Source organism: Coloeus monedula, assembly GCF_965178545.1.
Source record: "Coloeus monedula genome assembly, chromosome: 18".
Taxonomy (NCBI): domain Eukaryota; kingdom Metazoa; phylum Chordata; class Aves; order Passeriformes; family Corvidae; genus Coloeus; species Coloeus monedula.
The window spans coordinates 5797187-5809582 of record NC_138798.1 but is presented as its reverse complement, the minus strand read 5'-3'; the positions used below and the strand labels follow the sequence as shown (position 1 = coordinate 5809582).

At 48.4% G+C, this 12396-nt stretch overlaps 1 protein-coding gene across 3 annotated transcripts in view; it reads left to right on the top strand.

Annotated features, from left to right (window-relative positions):
- TTC28 (tetratricopeptide repeat domain 28) overlaps positions 1–12396 on the top strand; it is a 112733-nt gene that overhangs the window by 25052 nt on the left and 75285 nt on the right. The window contains exon 1 of one of the 3 annotated variants that reach the window (XM_082293250.1): positions 7683–7946. The exons of the other annotated variants lie outside the window; for them this stretch is intronic. Within the exon in view, the coding sequence (XP_082149376.1) occupies positions 7920–7946 (27 nt within the window). The 5' untranslated portion in view covers positions 7683–7919. Of the gene's footprint in view, positions 1–7682; positions 7947–12396 lie in introns of those variants that run through there. 3 annotated transcript variants of the gene reach the window in all.

Here is a 12396-nt window from a genome sequence, read left to right as displayed (position 1 = left end):
TTTTTGGTTCTTGCAAATAGCTCACCCTTCACCTTTTCTGTCAGGGATGAATGGAAACTGCTGCATGGTTGGCTTCTGCTTCTCCATGTAGAAAAATTTTAGTACCACTCTAAGCCTTACGCTTGTTCAGTGCTGGATGTTTGAGCACGTGAAGGTAAATGAAGCAGATGTGTTCTGTATTTTTAGGCTGGAGCCAACAGCTGTCCTAGTTACTCTTAAATGCTCTCACAACTTTATGCAGAAAAATGCCACTGAAGTCAGGTTCTGACTAAGTTGTGTGATGTAGCAGTGTGCTGGCTTCACTGTTGTAGGACAAAGCTAACTGAGGTTGCCTTGGTCGCTGACAGGGTCTCAAGTTCTTATTTTGGTGAGCTCTCCTAATTTTACTGTCCGACATAGTGAAGCTAACTAAAACTGCATCAGAAACTCTTCATTGTAGTGCTGAATTGTACTGAACTGCATCTGTGTCTGCTTGTCTGATAGAGACACTCCCTTTTGGAGAGAATGGGCTCCATGAGAGTTGGAGGAGTGCTGCAGCCCATGAGATTGGATGTGTCTGCTCACTGTGGGCAGGTTGGGAATAGACCTGGGCTGACAGTGGTGTCAGTGATGAGAACAGTGCAAGTTAAACCTCCATCTGGAGATGCTTCTCCTCAGCAAACTGCACTAGATGATTGTTTTAGGTCCCTCCCAACTGGAACTATTCTATTTTAGGAATCTTAGATGTGGCTTCTCAGAGAGGCCAGATTGTCTCTGCGCCAATGATTTCAGGGATACTGTAGAGTTTTACAGCACCTTGAGGTTGTTTCCCGCTTTTGAAATGGTTCTCTCTGATATGGCAGTGACAAGGTATTCTTCAGAATAACTGTAGCCCACAGAAGGAATTGCTCTTTGAACATCTGTCTTTCTGAAGAAGATTTATCTGATTCTGGTTTTGAGAGCTTGTTAGCTGTCTGTAGACACTTTGTCATTGTAGAGGAGTTCAGTTTATTTCTTTCCTCTGTTCTCTTACTGCTGCAGCAGTGAAAAGGGCAGCTGTGAGATACAGCATGCTGTGCTTTGGGAAGAAATGGTGCTGCATATGGATAAGTTATGTCACATCTCTTATTCATACAGTCCTGACCGAAAATGCGAACAGACACAAACAAAATTCCTGGTACACATTTTTCAAGAAAGTTCAGCAGGTGAACTGCCTATCATTCTAAATGAGTAAGAGAAGAGTCCTCAGAGAGTTTTAAGTGCTGTTTCTGACTGTCACGGGATCTTTTGTTGAGTATCTCAGGGCTCAGGAGTAGGATAGCTTGTGTAACATACTTACGTTTCCAGTGTGTGGAAGAGAAATTTTGAATAGACAAAACAGATCCTTTATAATACAATAGTTTTGTTGTGTAGCCCTTTCAGACAAAGCTAAAAAAGAATTTTTATTAAAACTTTGCATATGCTTCTATGATTTCTTTAAATTTAGAAAGTATGTTCTGTGTCCTGAAAAACAGGACAAATTTAATGTGCAGAGTATATCACCAAACTCTAACTCCCTCCCTGCTACCCTGTGAACTCCAGAAGAGCTAATTGTTAAATCGAACAGTTTGACTCTAATTTTTTTTATCTTTCAGTTTCTTCATGTCATTGTCAGGTGTGTCTGAAGTCCACCTCTTTGGGAGAAGTGTCTAAGTGAGGATGTGATTTTAAACCATAATTGAAAGGTTTCACATTTAGTTTGCTGCTAGGGTTTAGGAAGTTGTTGGTTCCTCTAGTGTATTGATGGATCTGTTTCCTCAGTGCTGGAGTTTCTTTAAAGGTACCACAGCCATCCTCTGTCCTTCTTGATGTTATTTCTTATTCAAACACAGAATTCCTTCATTTCAACACAAACCTTTCCTTTGAATCAATTGCCTCTTCCAGCAAATGATCATCTCTGGCCTTTAATCTAAGCAGCATCATACGGGGAAGGGCAAGTTTGTTTTCAATCTCACTACTGTCTGCATGTAAGATAATACAGCTTGCAGCTGGGTTTTTTGGAAAGAATTCGTACAAGTATGTTTAAGGTGTACTGTGAGGAGCAGGCAAAGGGAATTCATCTGGATCTCGGGGAATAAAAGTTTTGGTTTAGGAACGTGATAACATTGTGAGTATACCTAAAAAGCAATTAAAATTTATACATCCTTCTCCATTAAATTAATGAAAGTCTCCCACTTTGGGCTAGTAAGAGCTTATTTGAGCCTGTTATGCTTACAGAGATGCTGATGGTGTGAGTGCTGGCAAATCCTGTGAATGGCTGGAGTCACTGGGTAGTGGGGAGGGGGCAAGAGAGGAAGAGCAGCTCTCTTGGTGAGAAGTTTCAGGTGTTATTTGGCTCTTTCTTACCTGAGACAGCAGATGGTGATGGAAGCTGGCAAGAGAAGACTGGGAGAAGACCCTTCTCCAGGACAGATAGCAAAAAGGGTACTTTTCTGTGAATCTTTGCCTCCTAAGTATTGCTTTGACCCACATCTTGCCTGAATTACACTTGTCTCCATAGCAGCAGTAATTGTGCTTCCTATGGAAAAAAGGAGGGGCAAGTCATAATTAGAAGCAGGTCCCAAACATGGTTTTCTGCTCAGGATCATGTAAGGGTAGAACTGAAGCTTCTTAAGCCAGTAACAGAGTCTTAACAATTTTGAAAGCAAACACCTTCCTTGGTAAGATACAGTTAAAATTTAGGATATGTTTCATATCCATTGAACTACAGAAATACATTTTGCCATAGGACTATCACGCAGATATTTCACAGGCACATCATGTTTATGTAATACAGTCCCAGCTGAGGTGCCAGCAGAGACTCTCACTGTGCTGTGAAGGGAAGGACAATGGAACAGGACACTGGACACTGCTGTTCTCTCTCTCTCTCTCTCACTGTCTATCTCTCACTCTCTCATCATCACCTCTCTTCCCACCACTTATTCCCCATTTTCCCTTCTCTACCCCAAGGCATGGAGTAGGGCTTTCATTTGGAACTCCAAAGGATGGCATAGATAATGATGGAGTGTTTGACCCTTTGTTTCCTAAAAGGTGCAAAATAAGTGGAGTTTCATCGTAAGGCTTGGTCCATTAATTAAAGGAGAATACCTAATTCCTGCACTTGGAGTTCCCTCCTCCCAGACCAGAATTTTCTGAACTCCTTTCTCCCTTTTGCAGGCCACACTTGATCAGCAGCTGCCATAGCTCAGTCCCTCATGCAGAATCTCATCTGTAAACCCTTGCAAGATCCTGTATCTGCCTTCAGTGCTCTGGCTGGAGGGAGGCAAATGACAGACACAGAATCACTGTAATGAATTGAAAGCTGCTTTAATAAATTCAGAAATAAAAGGACTTGATTTTATTATCCTTCCTGAATTTGCCAAGGGACTCAGTGATTAGGAGCTTGGTGTGCAGTGCTCTGGCTGTGTGGGTGTTATTAAAGTGCTGGCATCCCACACGCTGCCAGCCCAGGCAGTGCACAGTACGTGTAAGGAGTGCAAGTTGTTACTCTGAGTCTTCACGTCCCTGCTGAATACTGTCCAATTTTGCTGCTACTGAGTAGAATAACACAATGAACTGAATTCTCATACTGCTTGGATAGCCTGACTAGCAAACTTATCAACAAGCCACCTACAACAGGACCTTTTGCTACTTGCAAAGTGTGGTTATTTCTGGGTGAAGCTCACTTGGGTTGAGCAGAGGGAATTTCAAGGTGTAACAAAGATACAAACTTAGAAGTTATTGAAAATGAAGGATTATGCAAGAAATGTGATAGTACATCAGATAGTTCTAGGTTCTTGCCAAAGATTAATTTGAGGAAGACACTTTAAAAGGTTTTTTATCCATTGAGTTTTAAGATTGAGAGCTGTCAGATATGTCTAATAATGCACAGCTTGCTTGACTACTCACTGACTGCAGGAAAGGAGGACCATATACTGGATTGTCAGAGCTACAATGCAAATTTCAAAAACACCAGTAAATCAAGGAAAGTAAAAAATAAAAGGTATTGGTGTAACCTGTCATTTTGCTGGATGATTTTGTGCCAACCAGCCAAAATTATGACTATTATTCACTCTGAAATAGTAAAAGGAATAAAAGATGTTTATTCATATGTTTGGAAAAATAAATTCTGTTCCCTGGGAGCTCCTGCCAGTGTGCTGAAGTCTGACCAGTTCAGAATGGATTCATAAGGCTGTTTCTAACGGAGGTGTCAGTACCCTGAGACAGGCTCTAGGGATGGGGCTCAATCCTCTTTGGGCAGTGCTGGCACAGGGCTCTCCAGCCACAAGCCATATTTTGGGCCAGAGGGGCTAATGGGGGACTGAGCACTGCTTCCAGCCATTTCACTTCAGTTAACTGAGAGCATCTGACTTCCATGGACCAATATTACCTTAATACCAACTTTCTAACAGTTACAGCTTTCCCGCTGGTTCAGACTGAGCTTTAGGAAGCTCTAGCACCTGAATTTTCTTGGCATTGCTGATTACTTGAGAGAATGAATTGGTTCCTTTTGAAATGGACATAAGGATTCTGTTCTCATGATGGAAGAGTTGGAAGTTGCTGGCATAAGAGGATGGTTTAGGGATTTCCTGGTGATTGAATCACTACATACTGAGAGCGTTCGATGTGGAAAGAGAAACTGGGATCTTAAAAATGAAACCAAAAAATCATATTGCATTTTCTTCTATCTTATGGAAGTCTGATAACTCCCTGACTTTGGAAGAATGAAAAGCGTTTGTCATTTCCCCCAGACACCGGACATTTATACTGCCCCTATTGTGGATATTTTCTATGGCTTTGAAAATAGTGCCAACATTATTTCTTTTTATCAACAGCAGCAGGAAAAAAAGTAAATATAGCAGAAATGCCAATCACTGGAATAAGAAGTCAGGAGGAACATTCAGGGAGGGGTGGACTTTGGTGGTTGCAGCTTCTTTATACGGTTTTGCCATAATGGGCAAAAAGTCCTTCATAACAATGTTTAAGCCATTAACTGTAACATTTCAGCCTCTCACAAGAGCTCCTGTGTTGCTTCCAGTTAATTATCTTTACTTGGGAAGAATTTCAAAAACCTCCGGTTGATTATGTCAAAACACCACATTTTGTAATCTGTCTGTGAATTTGATGAAGCTTCATTCTGACAGCAATGTGGAGAATGGCATTGTCTGATGCTGAACATTGTCTGATGCTGAGCACTTATTTTCTTGACTCAAGCACCAACTGCTATGTACAGAACTCGTCAGAATTGTCAATACCAGTTTTTCAATTTATGGAAATCTTTGAGTTTCAGGGCCCACTGGCTCTGCTGTTGGTGTAGTAGAAGGGCATAGCTCTGTGAGACACTAGCTCTGGGGAGTAAAACCAGCAGGAGTTCCTTTAATGCACAGCCACACCTGTTCTTTTCAGTCCCTACCTGCTTCTCAAAGCTTTATTTTTCACTTGTATCTGTGCTGCCACATGCATTGTCAATAATCCCGGGGAAGGTGTGGGAACAGAAACATGAAACACAGAGCTGGTGTCTCAGGGTAGTGTGGGACAAGATGGGACCTGCTGAAGGCAGCTTTGGGGCTGGTGTCTGAGCTCTGTGTTCGTTGCAGAGTACACACAGTCACTGTGGGAGGGAGCGACGTCTGAGCATCAAGGCTAGAGCTGAAACACCCCTGTCAGTGCTCCGGCGTCCCTGCGACCCAAGGCACAGTGTCCTTCAGGACCGAGGAACTGCAACGGAAAGAAGCAACTGTTGTATTTCCAAGGGACCTGGCAGTGAATATTTGTTGATCTGTGTTTTGATATTACATTTGCCATTAAGTTTATTGTTTACCTCTGAGATGCTACAGTGTTGGTCATTTCCTCACAGCAAAGAAAACGACACCTCTGCACCATTTCAATAATATAAGCCCAGAGTTAAATTGTGTTGCATTTATGCCCTGAGGATTTCTAACTCTCCTGAGCCTATGTTTATTTATTAGAACAGTCTCAGAACAGCTGAAGCTTTGTGATGTTAGAATAACTGGCTCCTTGGAGGTGGCCACGGTGTGACAGCGCCCAGCTCTGCTTTGGGCCTGCAGCCCCAGTGCTGGCAGCAAAAGCTCGACGGGAAAAGCCTTCAACCACACAATTGAAGCTGGAACTGCACAGCCCTTCCACCTGCAGGACCGGCTCTCCCTGCACCTGGGGCGCAGCAACTCTCCTTGTGTGCACAGGACACGCTGGCTGTCCCCGTCCTTGGACACCCCGTGCCCGGACACAGGGGCTGTCCCTGTGTGCCGGTGACACCGGGGCTGTCCCCGTGCCGGTGTCACACGGGCTGTCCCTGTGCCGGTGTCACACGGGCTGTCCCTGTGCCGGTGTCACACGGGCTGTCCCTGTGTGCCGGTGACACACGGGCTGTCCCTGTGTGCCGGTGACACACGGGATGTCCCTGTGCCGGTGACACACGGGATGTCCCTGTGCCGGTGTCACACGGGCTGTCCCTGTGTGCCGGTGACACACGGGCTGTCCCTGTGCCGGTGTCACACGGGCTGTCCCTGTGTGCCGGTGTCACACGGGCTGTCCCTGTGCCGGTGTCACACGGGCTGTCCCTGTGTGCCGGTGTCGCACGGGCTGTCCCTGTGCCGGTGTCACACGGGATGTCCCTGTGTGCCGGTGACACAGGGGATGTCCCTGTGCCAGTGTCACACGGGCTGTCCCTGTGTGCCGGTGTCACACGGGCTGTCCCTGTGCCGGTGTCACACGGGCTGTCCCTGTGTGCCGGTGACACACGGGCTGTCCCTGTGCCGGTGACACACGGGCTGTCCCTGTGTGCCGGTGACACACGGGATGTCCCTGTGTGCCGGTGTCACACGGGCTGTCCCTGTGCCGGTGTCACACGGGATGTCCCTGTGCCGGTGTCACACGGGCTGTCCCTGTGTGCCGGTGTCACACGGGCTGTCCCTGTGCCGGTGTCACACGGGCTGTCCCTGTGTGCCGGTGTCACACGGGCTGTCCCTGTGCCGGTGTCACACGGGCTGTCCCTGTGTGCCGGTGTCACACGGGCTGTCCCTGTGCCGGTGTCACACGGGCTGTCCCTGTGTGCCGGTGTCACACGGGCTGTCCCTGTGCCGGTGACACACGGGCTGTCCCTGTGCCGGTGTCACACGGGCTGTCCCTGTGTGCCGGTGTCACACGGGCTGTCCCTGTGCCGGTGACACACGGGCTGTCCCTGTGCCGGTGTCACACGGGCTGTCCCTGTGTGCCGGTGTCACACGGGCTGTCCCTGTGCCGGTGACACACGGGCTGTCCCTGTGCCGGTGTCACACGGGCTGTCCCTGTGCCGGTGTCACACGGGATGTCCCTGTGCCGGTGTCACACGGGCTGTCCCTGTGCCGGTGTCACACGGGCTGTCCCTGTGTGCCGGTGACACACGGGCTGTCCCTGTGCCGGTGTCACACGGGCTGTCCCTGTGTGCCGGTGTCACACGGGCTGTCCCTGTGCCGGTGACACCGGCAGGGGGCGCAGGAGCCGCTCCCGCGCGCAGCGCCCCCTGCCGGCCCGATGTCTCGCGCGTCTCTCCCGCCGTGGCCTCGCGCGCGGCGGGGGCGGGGTCGGGGCGCGCGGCGGGGGCGGGGCTGGGCCGGTGCCGCCCCTGAGCTGCCGCGCGCGCCGGGCGGGCCGGGCCGGGGCCGTGTCCTGGTTCGGGTCTCGCCGCCCGCGATGCGCCCGGGAGCGGCCGCGCTCCGCGGGCCCCGGGCGTGACCGGTGCGGGCGGAGCCGCCGGCTGGGCACAGCCCCCGCCCATGGCCCGCGCGGAGGGGCCGGCTGCTGTCCCGCGGGACGCGGCGGGGGCCTGGTGGCGGGGCCGGGCAGCATGACCGCGGGCTTCGGCCCCGCTGCGCCCGCCGCCCCAGCGCCACCTTGATGCTGCACGTCCCCGCTCTACAAATATGATGAAATGGCAGCCCCGGAAGAAGGTGAGTGCCGGGAGGGCCCGCTCCCGCTCCTCTCGCCCCGGCGGGGCCGCCCCGGCTGCCGCGGGAGGTGCCGCCGCCGCTCCGTTCCGTGGGCGGGATGCGGGCGGTGCTCGGGCCGCGCCCCGACGCGGCTGCGGGGCCGGCGCGGCGCTCGCCGGTCCCGGTGCCCGCGGTGGGCCCCGCGCTGGGCGGTGCGCGGTGTCCGTGCGGGGCCGCAGCGTTCGACGCGGCGCAGGACGCTTTTCCACGGCGCTTGGCAGTGCATTTTATGGGTATTCTTTGAAGGGAGAACCCAGCAAACCGAGTGCTGTGCCGCCCCTCTGCGGCAGTGACCCTTTGCTCCTAGCAGCTGTGGACTATTAAACTTTTTATTTTCTTTTTTTTTCCATTTTGTTGTTTTTTTTTTTTCGTTTGGGAAAGCCTGCTTGAACCAGCAGGGCTCCTTCTATAGCATGTTGTGTGATACTGTGTCTTACATCAGGGAAGAAATAGAAATCATATGTGAAAGGCATGAGAGTGTCTCTGGCTGTGGGTGTGAGACAGGAATAAACGGTGTTAGACCGTCCTGTTTGGAACGTGCCTTGTGCCATTGCAGCTCCGGGTGATCAGTCAGGCTTTGTATACTGGTGCCTCATCTCTTTTCAGCTAGTCTGAAGCTGTTCCTTCACGATTTTTTCAAGCAGGTGATTGTACCTAGTGAGAGGAGTTCTTATTTCAAGTCATTGTCTCATAAGACGGGTAAACAGATGACAGTCAAGCTTAGTGGGAGTGTCGATGCATTTTTCAGGTCCCTCTGTGCCTCCTTTCGAACTGGTTTTAAGATGTCTACAAGCTGTAGATTTTTAAATGTCTGTTTTTACTATTTTCAAGTGAATGTGCAGTCACTCCTGTGGTTACGGCTGTGGAAACCCCTCCAGGCCATGGTTACAGCTGTATTGACTGAACCACTGAAATATTATTCTTGGCTGTTGGCTGGACTCCTCAGCTCTGGAAGATTCTGTTCAGAGTGTCAGGATTCACTTGGCAGTATTGGCTCACCCGCTTATGCTTAAATCACCATGTCAGATGGTTCTTTTTTTTCTCTGCATTATTGTCTGTGTCCAAATCGAGTTGATTTTGGGCAACCAAATTTGATTGTGCAGAGGGTACATGAGATGGCTGAACTTCTCTGAGCTGTCAGACGTCTCACTCATCTGAGCAAAAAAAAATTCCTATTCCTGCTGCGATGTGATGCAAACTATGTTCATGTCGGCCTAGGTTCTGTTTTCAGCTGTAGTCCCAGCGAATCTCAGCAGAGGTTATTTAGTCCGTGCTGCCAGCAGCCTCACGTGAGCGTGGCTGGGATTTCTGCTGGCCTGGTGCCGTTGCAGTGCTGCCGTCATGTGCTGCACAGAGTAGCCTCAGGAAAGGGGCTTGTGCAGACCCACGCAGGAGGTTCTGCTGCCCCAGGTCTGAGTGGCACAGAAAATGAGACAGTGCAGCAACGAGTGGTACTGTAGGCCCTGGTACTGCTGGTCCTTTGCTCGAGTGGCTTCTGAGAAGTCGTTTGCATGCCTTGTCCCTATCAGAATACCCAAATAAGAGAGTTGAATGCATGTGCTGCTTCACTGAATCAGGAGTCTCCTTTGATTTATTTACACTCGGGTTCTTTTGCTTTAGCCATGTTTTTATTATTAAATGTTTAAGGTGTTTTGCTCATTGAGAGATATTTGCTTTTACAGCTGTGAAACTGTGCTGTATAGAATCTCATACAGTTTATTAGTCCTGTGTGTAACCCTGGAGTATGCTCCTTTGTCTGGTGATTCCCAGATACAGCTATTGCCTGGAATGTGTAACTGGTTCTCTTGCCTTCAGCAAGTGAAAAACCAAATTTGCTTGTGACTGAAATACTCATGTTCTGTCGTAAACCATGTGTGTTTTTAAGTTTAAAAAAATGACTGTTGTTTACTAATTTTTTCCCACAAGCATCAGAACTAATGAAGACTTTTCCTGTGGACTTTGGTGACTCACCTTTGGTTCCACTTCCTTCCAGGTTCCCCCTGCATCCTTGTTTTCTAGTCCTGAGCAAGGTCCATGCTGGCCTGATGCCCTGGGACACAGGCACTGGGCCCAGGAGCTGGGGGCTGCCGGTGCAGTGTGAGAGTCTGTTGCCTTGGGAAGTCAGGCTGGAATTCCAGCATGAGACATCCCCTGCATTTGGGTGAACACAACTGCACTGACCATCTTGCAGGAGCCAGTAATTATATAGGATCTGGCTGTAGCTATGACTGATCCGTTATATCGATCGTATTCTTTGAAAAGCATAAAATCAGTCATGCCAGTGTGTTCGTGGCTCAGTTTGCAGGAATTACATAGAATCATAGAATTGTTATGTTTGGACAAGATCACCAAGTCCAGGCACCACCATGTTCACCACTGAAGCATGTACCCAAGTGCTACATCCACACGTTATTGAATACTTCCAGGGATGATGACTCCACCGCTGCCCTGGGCAGCCTGTGCCGGGGCTGGACAACTCTTTCCATTCATAAATTTCCCTAATATCCAACCTAAACCTCCCTTGGTACAACTTGAGGCCATTTCCTCTTGTCCTGTCACTTGTTACTCAGGAGAACAGCCCCCACCTGGTTACATCCTCCTTTCAGGGAGTTGTAGAGTGGGAGAAAATCCCCCTCTGAGCCTCCTGTTCTCCAGGCTGAGCTCCCCCAGCTCCTTCAGCTGCTCCTCATCAGACACTTCCCCAGCTCTGTTCTCTTCTCTGATGACCTGTTCCATGATCTTCTCTGGCACTGAGGGCAGGCTGAGAGTCATGTAGTTCTCTGGAACTAAATCTTTCCCTTATCACATCCTCTTTTTGAAGCTTCCTTCAGCTCTGGGATTCAGTTTGCTGGCAGAGCCATGTGTGCTGTCCTTCAGGATACTGGCTCAGGCAGCTCCTTCATCAGTGAAAAGGTGATTTTTTGCTGGATCCCACTGCCCTGGACTTGCCTTGGGCTGCTCTGACCCATTGTTGACTAGGATTTGCTGCAGCCTCTGGGCTAAGGGGAGAAAAGAATGGCGTGGATGGTGGTGTGGTCATGTTAACTAATGCAGAATAGTGAATCTATGAATAATAATAGCGAAAGTCATTATACTTGTGAGTGCATGATGGGGTACTGGAGTTCAGATGAGAGCACTCCTTTCTGAACTGTTCAAGCCAGCAAGTTGTATAAAGTGGTGCTTCAAGTTTATGAAATGTACCTTGTTTTTTCGTTGGAGCAGTGTGGGAAGTTCTGCCTGCTTGAGCCTGATAACAGAAACTGGTTTAGATACTAAACAAAATTGCATATAGGAGTCATTTGCTAATCAATTCTGTGACTAAATGCTGGACAAAACCTGAACTGACTGTGTTGGGTGTGGATGTCATGAAGGGTTCAGTAAATCATCAATAGCAACACAGTGCTGAGCTGCAGTATCCCTTTGTTCCTGACTCCCACAAGTTAGGCGTATTTACCAAGAGCATTTCAGTGAGAAGTTCATTCATGTGTAACACCTCTGTATGCAAACAGCTTCTTCAGTTTTCCTGGAGTAGAAAATACGCTCTTAGTAAATTAATGCAAATCTCATTATCTCTCTGCCATAACTTACTCTCTTGGAGATCTGTATTGGTTTTTTTGAATCTGTATATTATGGTAAGTCCAAGTCCTCTGTTCGGATTTTCAGTACGTGCTCAAGATTAGAACAGTGCATTTTATCTTGGTCACTGTGTAATAGTAGGATCCAAAAGCTCAGATACTGTTCTTTTTTCCTTTTAATCTGTAACTTTGTGCCACCATTCCTGGCTCCATCTGTTCCTGCTGCTACTGAATCTGGGCACACACATCGCGTTCTGCATGGGAGAGGAGCTGTTTTCTCGCTGTGCCTTTCGGAGCTGAAGTGGGGTTGAATGGGAGTGTTTGGGTTCCTGGGACAACCTCTGTTATTCACTAGAAACAATGAAATACCTTTTTGTGACCTTGTCAGTAATGATGTCTGTGTGACTCTTACAAGGAAGCACTGTGGGGAATCTACGGTGATTGCAATCTGTATTGTATTGCAGCTAAAATGTCACAGGCTGTAGAGTTCTTTTCCATAGGGAATGGAATGGGCTGGCTCCCGGGTGGGCTTCTGGTGTAAAAGTCACTTTTTCACTCTGTATTGTGGAGTGAAATGAGTTATGCAGTGGAAAAGGACTGGGAAATGCTTGCAAGGCTGATAATTCCTGCAGAGGAGCATGAGCTTAGCTGACCTTGGTATCCTGCACTGGGCAGGTTGACAGGTGACAGGCAGCACTGGGATTGGTTGCATGAGGATTTACTGATGTGGTAAATGCCATGATTTTTCTGAGCTGGAAAATCAAACCTGTTTTTCAGAATTCTGCTCATGTTAGGTGAAAACAAGCAAAATTTTTTAAAAAAAAATATTTTTCGCT